The 14,706-nt window shown below is 37.1% G+C and overlaps 1 protein-coding gene across 3 annotated transcripts in view; it reads right to left on the minus strand.

Moving 5' to 3' along the window:
- fra (neogenin protein frazzled) overlaps window positions 1–14,706 on the minus strand; it is a 148,137-nt gene that overhangs the window by 101,472 nt on the left and 31,959 nt on the right. For all 3 annotated transcript variants that reach the window (XM_081746848.1, XM_081746846.1, XM_081746845.1), the window contains exons 5-8: window positions 12,629–12,748; window positions 9,752–9,902; window positions 4,326–4,468; window positions 638–786 (exon numbers count right to left, since the gene is read on the minus strand). In XM_081746848.1, coding sequence (XP_081602974.1) covers window positions 638–786; window positions 4,326–4,468; window positions 9,752–9,902; window positions 12,629–12,748 — 563 coding nt within the window. The remainder of the gene's footprint in view (window positions 1–637; window positions 787–4,325; window positions 4,469–9,751; window positions 9,903–12,628; window positions 12,749–14,706) is intronic.

Genomic DNA, 14,706 nt, shown 5'->3' on the forward strand with positions numbered 1-14,706 from the left:
CGAGTTCCACATCAACATCAATGCCGAGAACTGCTACAACCTGGCGATTCCATTATGGGTGATCGGTACGGCTAGAATTGATTCGTTTGATCCGTGCATTACGAGGAAAACGGCCGGAATACGAGCAAAGTCATTGTTTTCATGATAATGCTCGCCCTCATGTCGCAAAAGTCGTAAAAATATTATCTGGAAACGATCAAGTGGGATATTTTACCGCACCTGCCATATTCAAAGGACATTACTCCTTTTGCTTACTGGTTGCTATGACGGATGCAGCACGATTTGAGCAGGTCACCGATTTATATCTTTCGCAGAAATCGAAAATTGACTCATAAATTGGATCGCCTAAGAAGACGAGACATTTTTTTTTGTGGATGGAATTCGAAAATTGTCTGAGATGTGGGAAAAAGAAGTAGCCAGCGATGCACAATACTTTGATTAATTTGTTCATTCATTTTGTTTTGAAACAAATGCATTTGTGACCACAAACAAACGGACCGAACTACTTTGTACTCCCAATATATACTTATTTAAGTGAATGTACAAGCAATATGAAAACTTACAATGATAATAACTGAAAAGGTTTCTCAGTGTGATTTAGATTCTACCTTAAACATTGTTGACAAACAGCGTTTACCTGCAAATATTCATTCTGATTTATAACGTCGCCATCTTTCATCCAATAAACATGGGGCTCTGGTTTGCCGTAAATTTCACATTCAAACTCAATATCTTCTTTTTCATACGCATACACACTCTTCGGAAGTTTCACGAAACGTGGCGGCACTGCAATAACAGAGCAAAATAAGACGTCAGGAAACATGGATTTCCGTTGATAAAAAAATATTGAACAATCAATTAAAACTCATAGAAGAGGTCAATATAAGTGTATTCCTTAGTCAACTCTGACACTTTGTTCATAACCACTTTTCAACTTGAAAAAATAAATAAATAAATAAATAATAACAATAATAATTTTTATACAGCTTTGTAACAGCAAGCTGCCACGTGCTAATTTTTATTATACGAATTTTCAACTTCTTGTTTCTGCTCACTATACAGGGTGGCCCAAAAGTAGGTATACAGTATCGTACTGCATTTTATATTATTTCTTATTGTTATCCATCAGGTAGACTTAGTTTCTTTATTATTTATTCTTAATGTGCTTTTACTCACATCTTAAGCTCGGAAGAGCCGAAGCAAATACACCCATATTCAGAATGTTACACTTGATCAATGCACAGGTGTATACCTACTTTTGGGCCACCCTGTATTTAAAATTTCCTTAAACAACAGTCTTGGTGATTTTTTTCCCCTGTTCTCTCTAGTCCATCTGTCATCATCAGAAGTGATTTACTACGAAAAAGAAGTAGATAAAACAATATACAGGGTGTTTCAGAAATGTGTCACAATAGTTTGGGAACACGATTCCTCACATCAAAATAAGAAAGAAAAAAAAAAGTTCATAAGGATCTGTGCTCAAAAGTGGATAGTTTCGGAGTTATAAGGTGTTGAAAACGTGAAACAAGTGAACATTAGAAGTTCATAGCTCCACTACTATGCGACTTTTCGAAGCTCCACTACTATGTGAAGACATCACTGAGGAACTGGTATGTTAACTATCCAAGTATCCATGTTTTAGGCTAGTTTTAGACGGAAGCATTTCTCATAGCAAAAATCGTATCATCAATATCCTACCGTGTAAAGTTGCAAATGCTATAGCATTTCCCATGCCATGGCATATCCTATGGCATTTCTTGTCGATAGAACCTGCTCTATTTCGTAGCATTTTCCCCAGCATTTCTGGTCCGATTGCAGCGCCGTGGTGTGTTAAAAAGAAGCGAAAGATTTTGTGCCAAATATCCATGCTCTTTGTTTTGTGTGGGAAATTGAATTGTAGTAAAGAAAAATCAGTTGGAGTAGGAATGCGGTTTGTCCACATACTTCTTTGTCATTTTCGTTTTTTAATATGACCGGCGAGAACTGTTGTCACAATTACTATAGCTTTAGCTACCTCACGCTTAATTTCGGAGCCATAATTGCGCTGTTCTCCAGTGATTTGTTTGCTACGTCACGACAGATGCTTATCAAAATGCTACCGTTTCAAAGCACCATATACTTTTGATGCCATAGAATATTATATGAAATTTTTGGTAGCACATCTGCTACGATAAATGCTTCCGTCTAAAACTAGCCTAAGAATACGCCAGTACTTGCACACTAATTTTTAGAGGAGTAGCTGATCAAGTCTTTCAGTGATCAAGTACTTCTAAACAACATCTCTAAAAATGATTGTGCAAAGACCGGAGGTTCTGAAAGATGGATATTTGGATGGTTCACATACTAGTTCCTTAGTCATGTCTTGACCCGAATACGATCGGTCCTATAGTAGTGGAACTATAGACCTTTAAAGTTAATTTTTTCACGTTTTCGGCATCCTATAACTAAGAAACTATGCACTTCCGACCACAGGTCCATATAAACTTTTTTTCTTATTTTCATGTGGGGAGTCTACTCCTAAATTTTGTGACAATTCTTTTTTGTAGTAGTGACAATTCTTTTTTGTAGTACCCTGTACATGAACTAAATTCATCTGAATTGAAACTGATCAACCAGTATGGTGGCGGAGAAAGTGAAAATGAACAGACTGATAGAGCGTATGGAATATGTATTTTAAGATAGAAGTAGTACTCACCTAATTGTATACATGGAAGCTGAAAAGCTTTCCAATATCTCGGATTCATATGCGAGTATCCTTTCCAGAGAATTATGGAAGCTTAATACATGTGATACAATAAGTTTTTCACATGCTTGTATCTTCATATAAGATGACATTTTATTTTATTTTTTTTATAAGGTAACGTAGGTTTACGTAGTAACATATTAATGAAAAACTGAATATTTTGTGGGAGCTCAACAAACTAATCCTTCCCCAATGTAAAACTACGCTCAGCTCTTTGGAGTTCCAAAGCTTTCGACTCTCCCCTGGAGTCTTGGTCACAGAGGTTAAAAATAGAAAAAAAAAAAAAAAAAAAAAAGAAAAAAAGAAAGAAAGAAAAAGAGTTGAGTTGAGTTGAATTTCAGTTTAGCGTCCCTTTCACCAGCGAGGCTATGTGAGACGTAGACCTACTGATTAACATGGAATCCGAACCACATGAGCTACCGCCGGGAATCGAACTTGGGTTTCCCGCGCCAAAGAAAGAAAAAGAAAGAAATATCAAGGAATAAAGATGGAACGGACTTACCAACGGAAGAGTTGTGTTGTACGGAAACAAGTTATCAAGTACGTCAGAGATCTCCAAATGAAATTGATGCACACTAAAATATGGCAGAGTCAATTTGTGCGCCTTTCCTGTTCCTTGTTGGAAGGTTCCCAACTCACTGTTGTTATTTTTATTGTCATGCCAATGCTGTGAAAATTTTGTAATTACCGCCTCCCATTTGCCATTCAGCCATGCTCTGTAATTACAATATTTTCACAGCATGAGGATGAAAATAAAAATAACATGAGTTGGCAACCTTCCAACAAGGAACAGGAAAGGCGCACAAATTGACTCAGCCATATTTTAGTTCGCATCAATTTCATTTGGAGATCTCTGACGTTGACAACGTTTTTGCTCAACACAGTAAGTCCGTTCCTTTCTATTCCTTTTCTTCCAATTTTTAACCTCTGAGACCAAGACTGCAGGGGAGAGTCAAAAGCTTGGAACTCTAAAGAAAATTCAGGAATGACAGAAGTCAATGAGATAATGATATTCCTTCCCTCTTAAAATTGAACTATATGTTACTTGCACTTACACAAATGTATTATCTCCCTGCTACAACTCTTGACGTGGTTTGTGTCATAATTGGAAGTAACTTGATGTTACATTTGCGTACAAACCAAGATTCCCAAAATGAATATTCATGTTGTGTAGTTGGATTTGAAAAAGCAGCCTAAATTCTATACTTTTTCACATTTAACAAATGAAACTGATACTGTTACTACTGATGGACACAAAACCCGGTATTCGATTTTTAGAAAAAACAGAAACCATGACAACTTTCAAAAAACCATTTATTTGAAAACCAGTCTGGTTTTCTACTAAAAACCACTTTCAGTTTTAAAACTGAACCGGTGGAGAAAACCGAAATGTTGATTTTCCTACAAACGGGTTTTGATCATCCCTAATTATTACCTCGGCGACAAAGTTTGTAGATAGTACGTACGACGACACACTTTAACATTTGCTGCATAAGCTTACCTTTTGCATTCTAAGTAATACCTTTGAAATGGTGCTGACTTCTCTACACAAAGAGCAAACAGTACATATCCAATGACTAACCTTGTACTTCGACTGTTGCTGTTGAATCAACTGAATCTTCTCTGTTTTCTGCTCGACACTGATACTGGCCTCTATCATTTTCTTGTACTTTCGTTATTTGTAGGCTGCCAGTCCCAATTTTTAAAAATCGGCTGTCCAAATCCCTACAACGGAAAAACGTCTCATAAGCAGAGGAAATTAATATGTCCATCACTATTAGGAATATGGGACTTTTTGCATCACTGTTAGAAGAAATTAAACATCAACAGATACAAATCTGCTACTTAACAATATGAACTTTTCATAGAAAGTAATCAAGAAATAAATAATTTATTCCACTAAAAATAAAAACCATCAACTGTATTAGACTGGAAACGAGTTGAGTGGATTTAGAGTTTAACGTCCCTTTTAGCAGCGAGGCTATATGAAACGTGGACCTACTGATATACGCAGAATCCGAATCACATGAGCTCCCGCCGGGAATCGAACCAGAGTTTCTCACGCCAAACGCGCGTACGCTAACAGATTGGAAACGAAAGACATATGAGGTGTGTTCAAAAAGTATCGAACCGTTCTGGAACCAATTCCAGAATACATTTATTGATTTGGAAATCCGAAACACGAATCTCCTTTCAAAGTAGTTTCCTTGGTATTGCACACACTCCTCCCAGCGCTCCCGCCCTTGTTGGAAACATTTCTGGAATGGTTAACAACTTTGTCGTCGCATTCCGTATCATGTCTTGACTCAAATCGGGGTCTCTTTTACTGGTATTTTCAGTTTGGGAAATAACTAAAAGTCGCACGGAACCATGTCGGATGAGTAGAGAACCTGACGACACACTGCAATGTTGTGTTTGGCGATGAAAGCCTGAATCAAATTTCGCGGCAACTCTCCTGTCTAAATTCTCGTTCAACATGTACCGATCCGATTGAATGGTTCCGCTTGGATATCGCCAAGCTTTTGGCACAATTTTGATGCAATATCGCTGCTCAAGCTTTTCTGTCATTTTACAAAAAAATGAAGTCTTCACTCCTTTCAACTGCCAGAGACTGACGGGAAAAAAAAATTCACGACTGCGCATGAGTGTCCCCTCTACATATACAATGAAGAAAGTCTCCTGCGCTTCATTGGTTTACGCGAGAAAGAATGAGGTTTGATACTTTTTGAATACACCTCATATTTCCTAATGTCATAAAGATTCATTTCTCTTGATTTACTCCAGAATTTACCCTCAAACATTCGTTTTATTCAGTTACATATCATGTATCAATTGATTACCTCACTTTGGACAACGTTCTAGTTAACAAAAATTCAAATTTATGACTTAATAATAATTTTGGTGTGCATATTGCTAGCCATACTGTCTACTGTCATCATGCTAATGTCATATTCAAAACAACTTCACTTCAGCGTCAATTTCATCTTAAGAGATAGGGTGGTTTCCATACAGCAATCACTTTTTAGATTTACAAAAATAGTGTGAATATATATGTATATAGGATGTTTCAAAACAACGCCGATAACCGGTTTGAGAGGTGATTCCTTACATCAAGATAAAACAAAAAGTTAGACCAACATGGGTGCACAAATGCTTCCTTTCGAAGTTATAGGCTGCCGAAAACATGAAAAAATGAACTTTAAAGGTCCATAGTTCCAAAACTATGGGATCTACCATAGTCGGGTCAAGACTTCACTTAGGAACTAGTATGTGTGCTATCCAAATATCCAAGTTTCAGAATGTTGCGGAACTTTCGCAACAATTTTTATAGAGACAGTTCGGCTATAAGTATATAATTTGAAGTACTCACCAACTACCTGTATAAAAATTGTTGCGCAAATACTTTAGGATTCTGGAACTTTTTTTGATAGCGCACATATTAGTTCCTAAGTGAAGTTGGCCTGACTACGGTAGGTCCCATAGTATTGGAGCTATGGACCTTTAAAGTTCATTTTTTTCAAGTTTTCGGCAGCCTAGAACTTTCAAAGGAAGCATTTGTGCACCCAGGTTGGTTTATACTTTTTTGTTTTATCTTGGTGTCAGGAATCATCTCCTAAACGTTGTCGGTACTGTTTGAAACACCCTAACTCTCTCTCTCTCTCTCTCTCTCTCTATATATATATATATATATATATATATATATATATATATATATATGGGGTGGACAAACCTTGACAACAATAGACAGACATCCAATGGTTCCGAGGGAAGGCGGAAGTGTTAGGAACTGCCGGCTCCATGTTTCTTTGTGTTCGGAATAACGTGTGATACCTTTTTCGTCACGGTATATTTCACGTTTTTTTTTTTTTTCACTTATAAGCGTCAAAGAAAACATTGCACCATACGTTTTCCCGAGTACGAGAGACCGTGCTCCTGACGATCTTTAACAATTCCGATATCGCATCAAAGGTTTCCGTGTTCACTGCTATCAAGGCTTAACGTTTGCCTACTTTGGACCAATCATAAAGTCAGAGCATATCTCAAAATTCGGTTGATGGCATGCCTGGGAATTTCACCCTGCGGGGAATACTCTGTACATCCATTAAACATTAATGAAATATGCATTTTTGGATTGAGTATGCGAGACTTCCTTTACGTTGATAAGGACCACCATCCACAGTTTCTTAAATTCGAAATAGGGCCTTTTGAAATTTGGCTTTTTCGCGATTTTGGACAGCCCTAGCTCTGAAACTATGCATTTTTCGCCATAGGTCCATATGAACTTTTTCTCTTATTTCGATGTGAGGAATCACCTCTTAAACTTAGTCGGTATAGTTTATTAACACCCTGTATATATATAGGGTGTTTCAAAACAACACCGACAACGTTTGGGAGGTGATTCTGGACACCAAAATAAGACAAAAAGTATAGACCAACTTGGGTGCACAAATGCTTCCTTTCGGAGTTACAGGCTGCAGAAATCATGAAAAATTGAACTTTACAGGTCCATAGCTTCAAAACTATAGGGCCTACCGAAGTCGGGTCAAGACTTCCCTTGGGAAGTAATATGTGCGTTATCCAAAAATCCATGTTTCAAAATCCTGCGGTACTTCCGCAACAGTTTTTTGGGCTCCGTTTAAATGCCTCCTGCATCTTGAATTGCTGCACTAGTGATTAGTGAATCTGCTCGGAGAAAAAATAACTGCGTTTCCATACCATACCCAAGCAGTAGAGCGAATGGTGGGTTTGGTTACGCAAGCTTGTCAATCCGTGTGTGGGCCGGCAAGTCGCGACGGATTTGTACGCTGTGCCTTAATTTCTAGCAAGATAATGCCAACATTCGGATCGAGAAAAAAAAACTATGCCATCTACAAAGTAAAGGAAGTAAGTGAGGATGCAAGCAAGGCCATGGCAGAAAATTAAACAGGACGAGAGGACGGAAATAAAAGTGGGTGTAACTTGAAGTGCAGTCAACTCTTTGTGGTGAGTTCTGGGTTATTTTGGCCAAAGAATAAATGATCGAAAATGTTGATAATGAATTGCATTACAGCAAAAAATAAATAAACTTGACTCTTGGGCTAAACAAAATAAATCCATTTTTGTATATACAAATAAAAAAAACGAAACCTTCTTGCTTTAAGCATTGAAATTTGGCCAATTTAAGAGAAGAACTGCAAACAAGTGGGCTTTGGGAAGGTGAATTACATATAGTTCAAGCTGTCCCTAAGGCTGAAACTAAAGAAACGAGAATATATTTTTTACAAGCCAGAAACGTAAAATATGGTAACATGTAGTGCAGGTTGCATACACTTTTCATAAAACCTCGATGCGGCACGTGAAGGCGTTGACTAAAATTTCTGAAAAAAATCAGGCACACTTTGCCCACTAAAAGACACCCTTTAACCACTTCGCCGAACCAATTTTCGAAAAAAGTTTAAAATTCGGCCTCGATTTTCGAAAAAAGTTGAAATTCGGCCCACTCTACTGTACACCATCAACATCACTAAGTATTCTGCCATTATTGACAGGTCACTTGCTGCAACTGAGAAGCTTCCATGCTCCACGCTCTTCCACTAACCTCTTTCTCTTCACGTACGATTTTTCTGTTTTACTATCGTCCATTAGTTGTGATCTCCGTCCCCTCTCTCTCTTTCCTGTGACCATACCCTCTAAAACGCCCCTCACAATTCACTTCCTTCTTAGCCAATGTCGCAATCAGTTTCTCTTCCTCTTCTTAATAATGTCTAAAGTTGTTCTTTTGTCCCTCACCATTTCTAACACTCTCTCATTCGTTTTCTGCTCGGCCTAGCATATTATCTCCATTCTTCTCCACACCCACATTTTGAAAGCTTCCAGTCGTTTCTAATCATTTTTACGTAATGTCCATATTTCTAACCCATACACTACAATACTCCACACAAAGCATTTTATGAGTCTTTTTCACAACTCTTTATTCAAGATCCCATAAAAATAGTCTTTTCTTTCTCCTAAAGGCTTCTTTCGCCATTCTTATCTTTGCTTTTATTTCACGTTCACACTTCATATCACTAATAATACTATGCAGGTATCGAAAACTAGTTACCTATTCTATTTTCTTCCCTCCAGCATCTATATTTGACACCGACCCCTTCGTTCCGATCACCATGGCTTTGGTCTTTCTAACATTTATTTTCATCCCATATTCTTCACAACCATTCCTCAAGTTTTCTAACATCTTACTGATCTCCTCTACAGATTCTGAAACAAGCGTCATATACTCTGCAAACCGTATACACCTACTCATTCTATCTCCTGCTGAAATGTGTCTTCATTATATAGGCTCTTTTTCACTACCTTCTTTACACAGATATATTAAATAATGCCTTCCAACTACACTTTTCTCTGTCATTTTCTCTTCTATTCTAACACTTAATTGTTGATTCATATATAAGTTTCTTATGAGTCTTCGATCTTTCGACTTCAACCCAACTTTCTTTAGAACTTCCAACTGCTATTCCCAATTCACGCGGTCAAAAGCCTTTTCTAGATTAATAAATACCACATACACCTCTTTCTTTTTTTCTAGTCAAAAGGGAAAGTTATACAGAGAGAGAGAAAATACACGACTGAACCGCGACTTGAACCTTGGATCTTTGGCGTATAGTGCTGATGTGTTAGCGATAACGTTACCCACTCCGCTCCCTGAACAGCCATATATTCCCTCACTTTTGAAATCTATGTTCATTCAATGAGACCATATGCTTTGTACTACATGAAATGAACACTGACTTTAAGAGTGAGGCAATGGATGGTTGTTCAGGAAGCGGGCTGGATAGAGTAGTAGCTAACATACCTGCACGGAACGCCGATGATCGAGTCTCGCTCTAGTCATGCATTTTTTTTCTTTTTTCATTCTTCGTGTATCATTTAATTCGAACCCATAGAAGAATTGGTGTGTTAAAAATCTGTTGTTCCCTCCACTTATTAATATAACTATATGTATACTAATAACTGAGTTTCCCTACTCACGCAATATCAATCGTAACTCCATCTTTCAGCCATGTGATCCACGGTCTTGGAATCCCAATCGCTGAACAATCTAAAGTTGCAGTGCTGCCTTCTGTCACGAAGAGGCTTCGAGGAGTAGCGATGAATGTTGGTTGAGAAATGCGCGCGTGATCTGAAAAGAAAAGCAATATATATGTGTTACAACGATGAGATCACACTTGATGACAAAATGATTCGTATGTACTCACCAGGAAAGTAAATGAAATACAGATTGCTGACAGTAATACTTATGTTTATATTCTTGAAAAAAAATACATAGATACAGTGGAAACTGCTTATAACGACTCCGAAGGGACCGTAAATTTACGGACGTTATAGCTGACAGTCGCACAAAAAGGGTTTTCTTGTTCTTTCTCAAAATTTCATATCTAAGTTTTAGTTTTAGGCTGTACACTTACACGGTTAATGAACAGAATAAAGTTTAAAAAAAGAAACTCTAAAATACAGTACATACAGCAATAATATTGTATGGCAATAAAATATAAAAAACATACAATAAGTGAAGAAAAAGTAGCAACAGATGCTGACGTTTGCTGACAAGAGTTTGAAAATAAACCTTATAATGTTCTCAACAATCTCCAAACACATAAACAAAAATCAGCATTGAACGTAGTAGCCGATACATTTCTCCGATAATGTGATAAAAATAAGTCGTTTTATACGATCGTAATAAGCAAATGTACTAAGCGATTTTTTTTTAAATACAGTTTTTATATAGGGTTTAGACGGGACCATTAGATGTCGCCATTATACCTAATATATCGTTTAAAGGGATGTTGTTATAGCCAGTTCCGACTCTACAAAATATTCCGTTTTAAAATGACTATTGTTCTGATCTAGTTCGGTGCCGGGATATTATAGAGTAGAAGTATTAGCCGGAAAACTTGCTTCTTAAACATAGTAGTTTAACAAATTCGTAACTTCTGTGACATGACCGAACAGCGTTCCAGTATGATTATGAGAATTTTCGATCAATGACCTACTAGAATGCTGGTCCAGATGTTATCTTTAAAGCGAGTGAGATATTACAAAATAAACCTTAATATTAGTATTGTTCATGGCACGCAGGAATACATCATAACGAATTTGATTTCCGTTATCACAAAAGATATGATTTGAGGACCCAGAATGAGGAATATAAACATCCAATATGCGATGTGCGATAGCTGGAGAAGTCGATCTTCCCAAGAAATATATTATTAAATATCTAGTAAGAGTCTGTGTATAATAAATATACAGAAGGGTGCCCACGATAAAAATAATAGCCTAGCCCTCCCGAATGACGCATTTAGCTGTTATGTCCTGATATATTGTTGGTTCCATTGGGATTGTGGATGATAACATTATCAGCTAAATACGATGCGTGGAACGATGAAGGTAAAAGTGACAACTTTCTGGGAGGGTATTCCGTCACCCATTACAGCCACTCAGCAATAGTGACACGATGCACAAGGTTTCATCATCAGCAAAGAAGATGGTCTGAGTCTTATCACACTACAATGTGCCCAACGACTCCTGTGGTAAGTGCTCGGCCCGAAACTGTAAAGAGAACACAGCTCCAGCTTAGCTCGTGTCCCCAATACAGTACGCACCATTAGGAGAGCACTGACTGGTACTATTTTATTGGGTACTATTAGTATCCATAATATTTGGTACTATTTTAGTCATTATTAGCCCTCAAAGTACAAGCCAGTATCAGCTACGTATAGTACCAAGGTAGATAAATTTACCCGCAATTCTCCAAGTGATTATTACACTATATCTACGGAATTTAAGTTAACATTTTAAACTAAACTTGAAACAGAAACCTTTATAGTAGTTCTACTTTATATCAATCACAAATGGTTACATATATAGCACTGTCTACATTATTAAAGCACAGGTATATGTTACGTTACAATCTGAAGTTCGGTTTTGTCTTTGGCGACGTGAGTATGTAGTTACACGTTCAGAAAAATGAAATGAAATCTTTACGTTTTACGTCCCACGGCTATGCCGGTTAGGCTAAAGGAGACGGTGATGATGAGAGATGAGTGAAATGGTGGAATGAAGAAAGTGGGAGGAAACGGGAGAACCCGAGAAAACCCACGAGCACGGTGTTTGTCCACCACAAAGTCCATATGGCGCGACCTGGGATCGAACCAGGGACCCCAAACACCGGAGCTTCACTGCTTGAATAAGAGGCAGGACCAACATTATTTAAAAAGAAAAAATAAAGTTTTGGACTAAAAAGAAATTTTGGCGAAAACACTGGTTACATCTAGTACCAACGGGAGTCTAATCTGCTCTCAGTAAATTTTATATATATATTTTAAATATAAAAACAAAATAGACGACAATATACGAGTAATACAAAACTAACAAAGTGAATAGTGAACAATACATTCAAATAAGCAATGTAAAAAATCAAGAGCTCTCCGGATGCACTTTACCTTTACCCTTCAAAAAGAAAGAAAATTTGAACGCGCGGGCGAAACTGTCCCTTTCCCTCACAACAAATTAATTTTATGGTTACATACCAGTGCCTCTGAAATACGACACCAGAAGTTCGCCACACATTATGAAAAATTAATTTGGATTAGGGTTCACCTAGCTAATTTAAAATTTTTACAGGTGAGGTTTTTCTTTTAGTTTTCTCCTTATCTTTTACATATTTTGTTCTCTTCCTTGATTTCCATGGATAGAGGATTATTCTTATTGCGCGATTAATCTGTTGTGGACATGAGTTTATAATTATAGTCATTTATGCAATAACAAAGCCCTTATCCAAATCAACTCTTCATACTTCAATACAGAAAATGCAAAAGCAAAGAAATGTACACAGAAAAATAATCATACCATTATTTCTGTCCACAACAAGACGTGCCTTATCACTTATACGATACTGATTTAAAATACTGGCATTGCACTGGTATACGCCTTCATCCAAGACACTCACTTCATCTATTTCAAGAGAACCTACAATAAAAAGAAAACAAAATCAATCACCTGCAAGAACTATATAATCATTTTTACTGATATTGTAATGTTTATTAGGTAGAGACAATAACAGTCCGGGATTTTGGCCCTTCACCTAATTTATTTTATAAATATTACAAAACAATCTTTGTATCTACAAAGTGAATATATCATTATCTTCCTTATAATGAGTGAGATAAAGGAACCCTTTAGCTCACAGCAGCCTCCAGGGTGTCTGTAGCGACTTCAGGATATGGTACTTTGGTAACCCCCTTAGCTCATGGTAGCCTGCAGAGATTTACGTTGTAGTTAGGAATCCTCTTAGCTCATGGCAGCCTCCAATAACACTCCTTCGCTCAGGGAGACCTCAGGGGCAGGTATAGATTAAGCGATCAGTGATACACTGATACTTCTTTCCTCTTCGCGTTCATTTTATAGGTGATTTCTGGGTGGCTCGTTCTTCCTCGGGTCCCGTCGTGCTGGCATCGTGTCTTCCTGGTTACTTTATGAGTATTGTCTGCTGTACTGATGATTGTAAATAGCACATGTTGTATGGATAACATGTGCTCTCACTGAAAGCTGGGTATCCTTGCAATATTTAAATAACATGATTCAAACACTGCCTCATCAGTTTTCTATATTCCCAGCAAACCAAACATAAATGCACAACTAGCATAAAAACTGTACGCTAATACTGAAATTTAAAATAAAGGCAGTATGTGTCAGGCTGAGCACTTTTGTTGTCACTAGATTAATATGGCCAAAACTATATGGTTTGGTTTCAATAGATGATTTCAAAATGAAATCTCTGTGTTGCCATGGGTCTACCATTTTACATCAATATATGGGTCAGGGTGGCTTAGTGCTAAAACATTCATTTCTGGTGCGTGACAATTATTCTCTGTAATTTCCTTAGTAAATTGTAAAACCCGTAAATTAACTTTATTCACCCCCCCCAAAAAAAAAAAAAAAAAAAAAAACACAAATGGAAAAAAATTATGTCTGGTATCCTTGTTATCAATATTACATGAGACAGAAGCGTTCTTCACAGACAACAATGATCTTCACAAGTTTGGAAGACTCAAATCGAAATCTATCTGCAGGTATTAATTACTCTTTCATGAATAATATATAGTATGAACTGTATGCCGTAACTTTGTTTTACAGAACATCCGTTTTAAAATAAAACGTGAGCAATGTGTAAGCTGAAGTTTTTCTCATTCTTGCATTTCTCAGGGAAACTGTTACAAATTAAAAGAAAAAAGAGAAGGCGAAAAGAAGATGGTGAATTAGGATTTAACGTCCATTCTCAACACTGAGGTTTTATCAAATGTGTTAGAAGCTCCCTGCAGGAATCGAAATTGGGTCTTGCCGCGTGTACGTTCACTCCAACGAGAGAAAAAGGGTGGAAGTTGTTCCAGTCAGTGTTTTCATTAGAAAGGGCCTATCAAGTCTGTCATGTGATCAGATTGTGTCATGTGATCAGGTCAAGTCACATTGCGTGCTAAATCGAGTCTGGAGATTCCAAATCCAGATGTGAGATATTTCAAGCATGTAACCTCCGCGTAGGTAGCCCCGGGTAATTCGCACAAGACGCATATACTTTATCATTATTATTGATTTTACTCAAACAATTTGACTTTTGATAGTGTTCAATCCACATTTACTTTGCGTGGTATGCGTCGTTTTTAAAATCTTCATTATGTCTTTGCAATAAGCTTTCAATTAGCCATTTCTTATGCGGATGACTTTCATTTTTTTTTTTTAATTGATTTTTCCATTGACTTTAATGTTCATGTTTCGTGACTTTTTGCCGTGTACAATTTCTTTCTTGAATGTACTATCTATATAGTCTGTTCCATATTCAAGCTGAATTTTAGCTATCTCCTTCTTTTGGTTTTTAAGATAAATGGAGGAATTATATGTTTGTCATTGATTTTCCACTGACATTAATGTTA

The sequence above is a fragment of the Thermobia domestica genome, chromosome 18 (assembly GCF_964235325.1).
Source record: "Thermobia domestica chromosome 18, izTheDome1.hap1.1, whole genome shotgun sequence".
NCBI lineage: Eukaryota > Metazoa > Arthropoda > Insecta > Zygentoma > Lepismatidae > Thermobia > Thermobia domestica.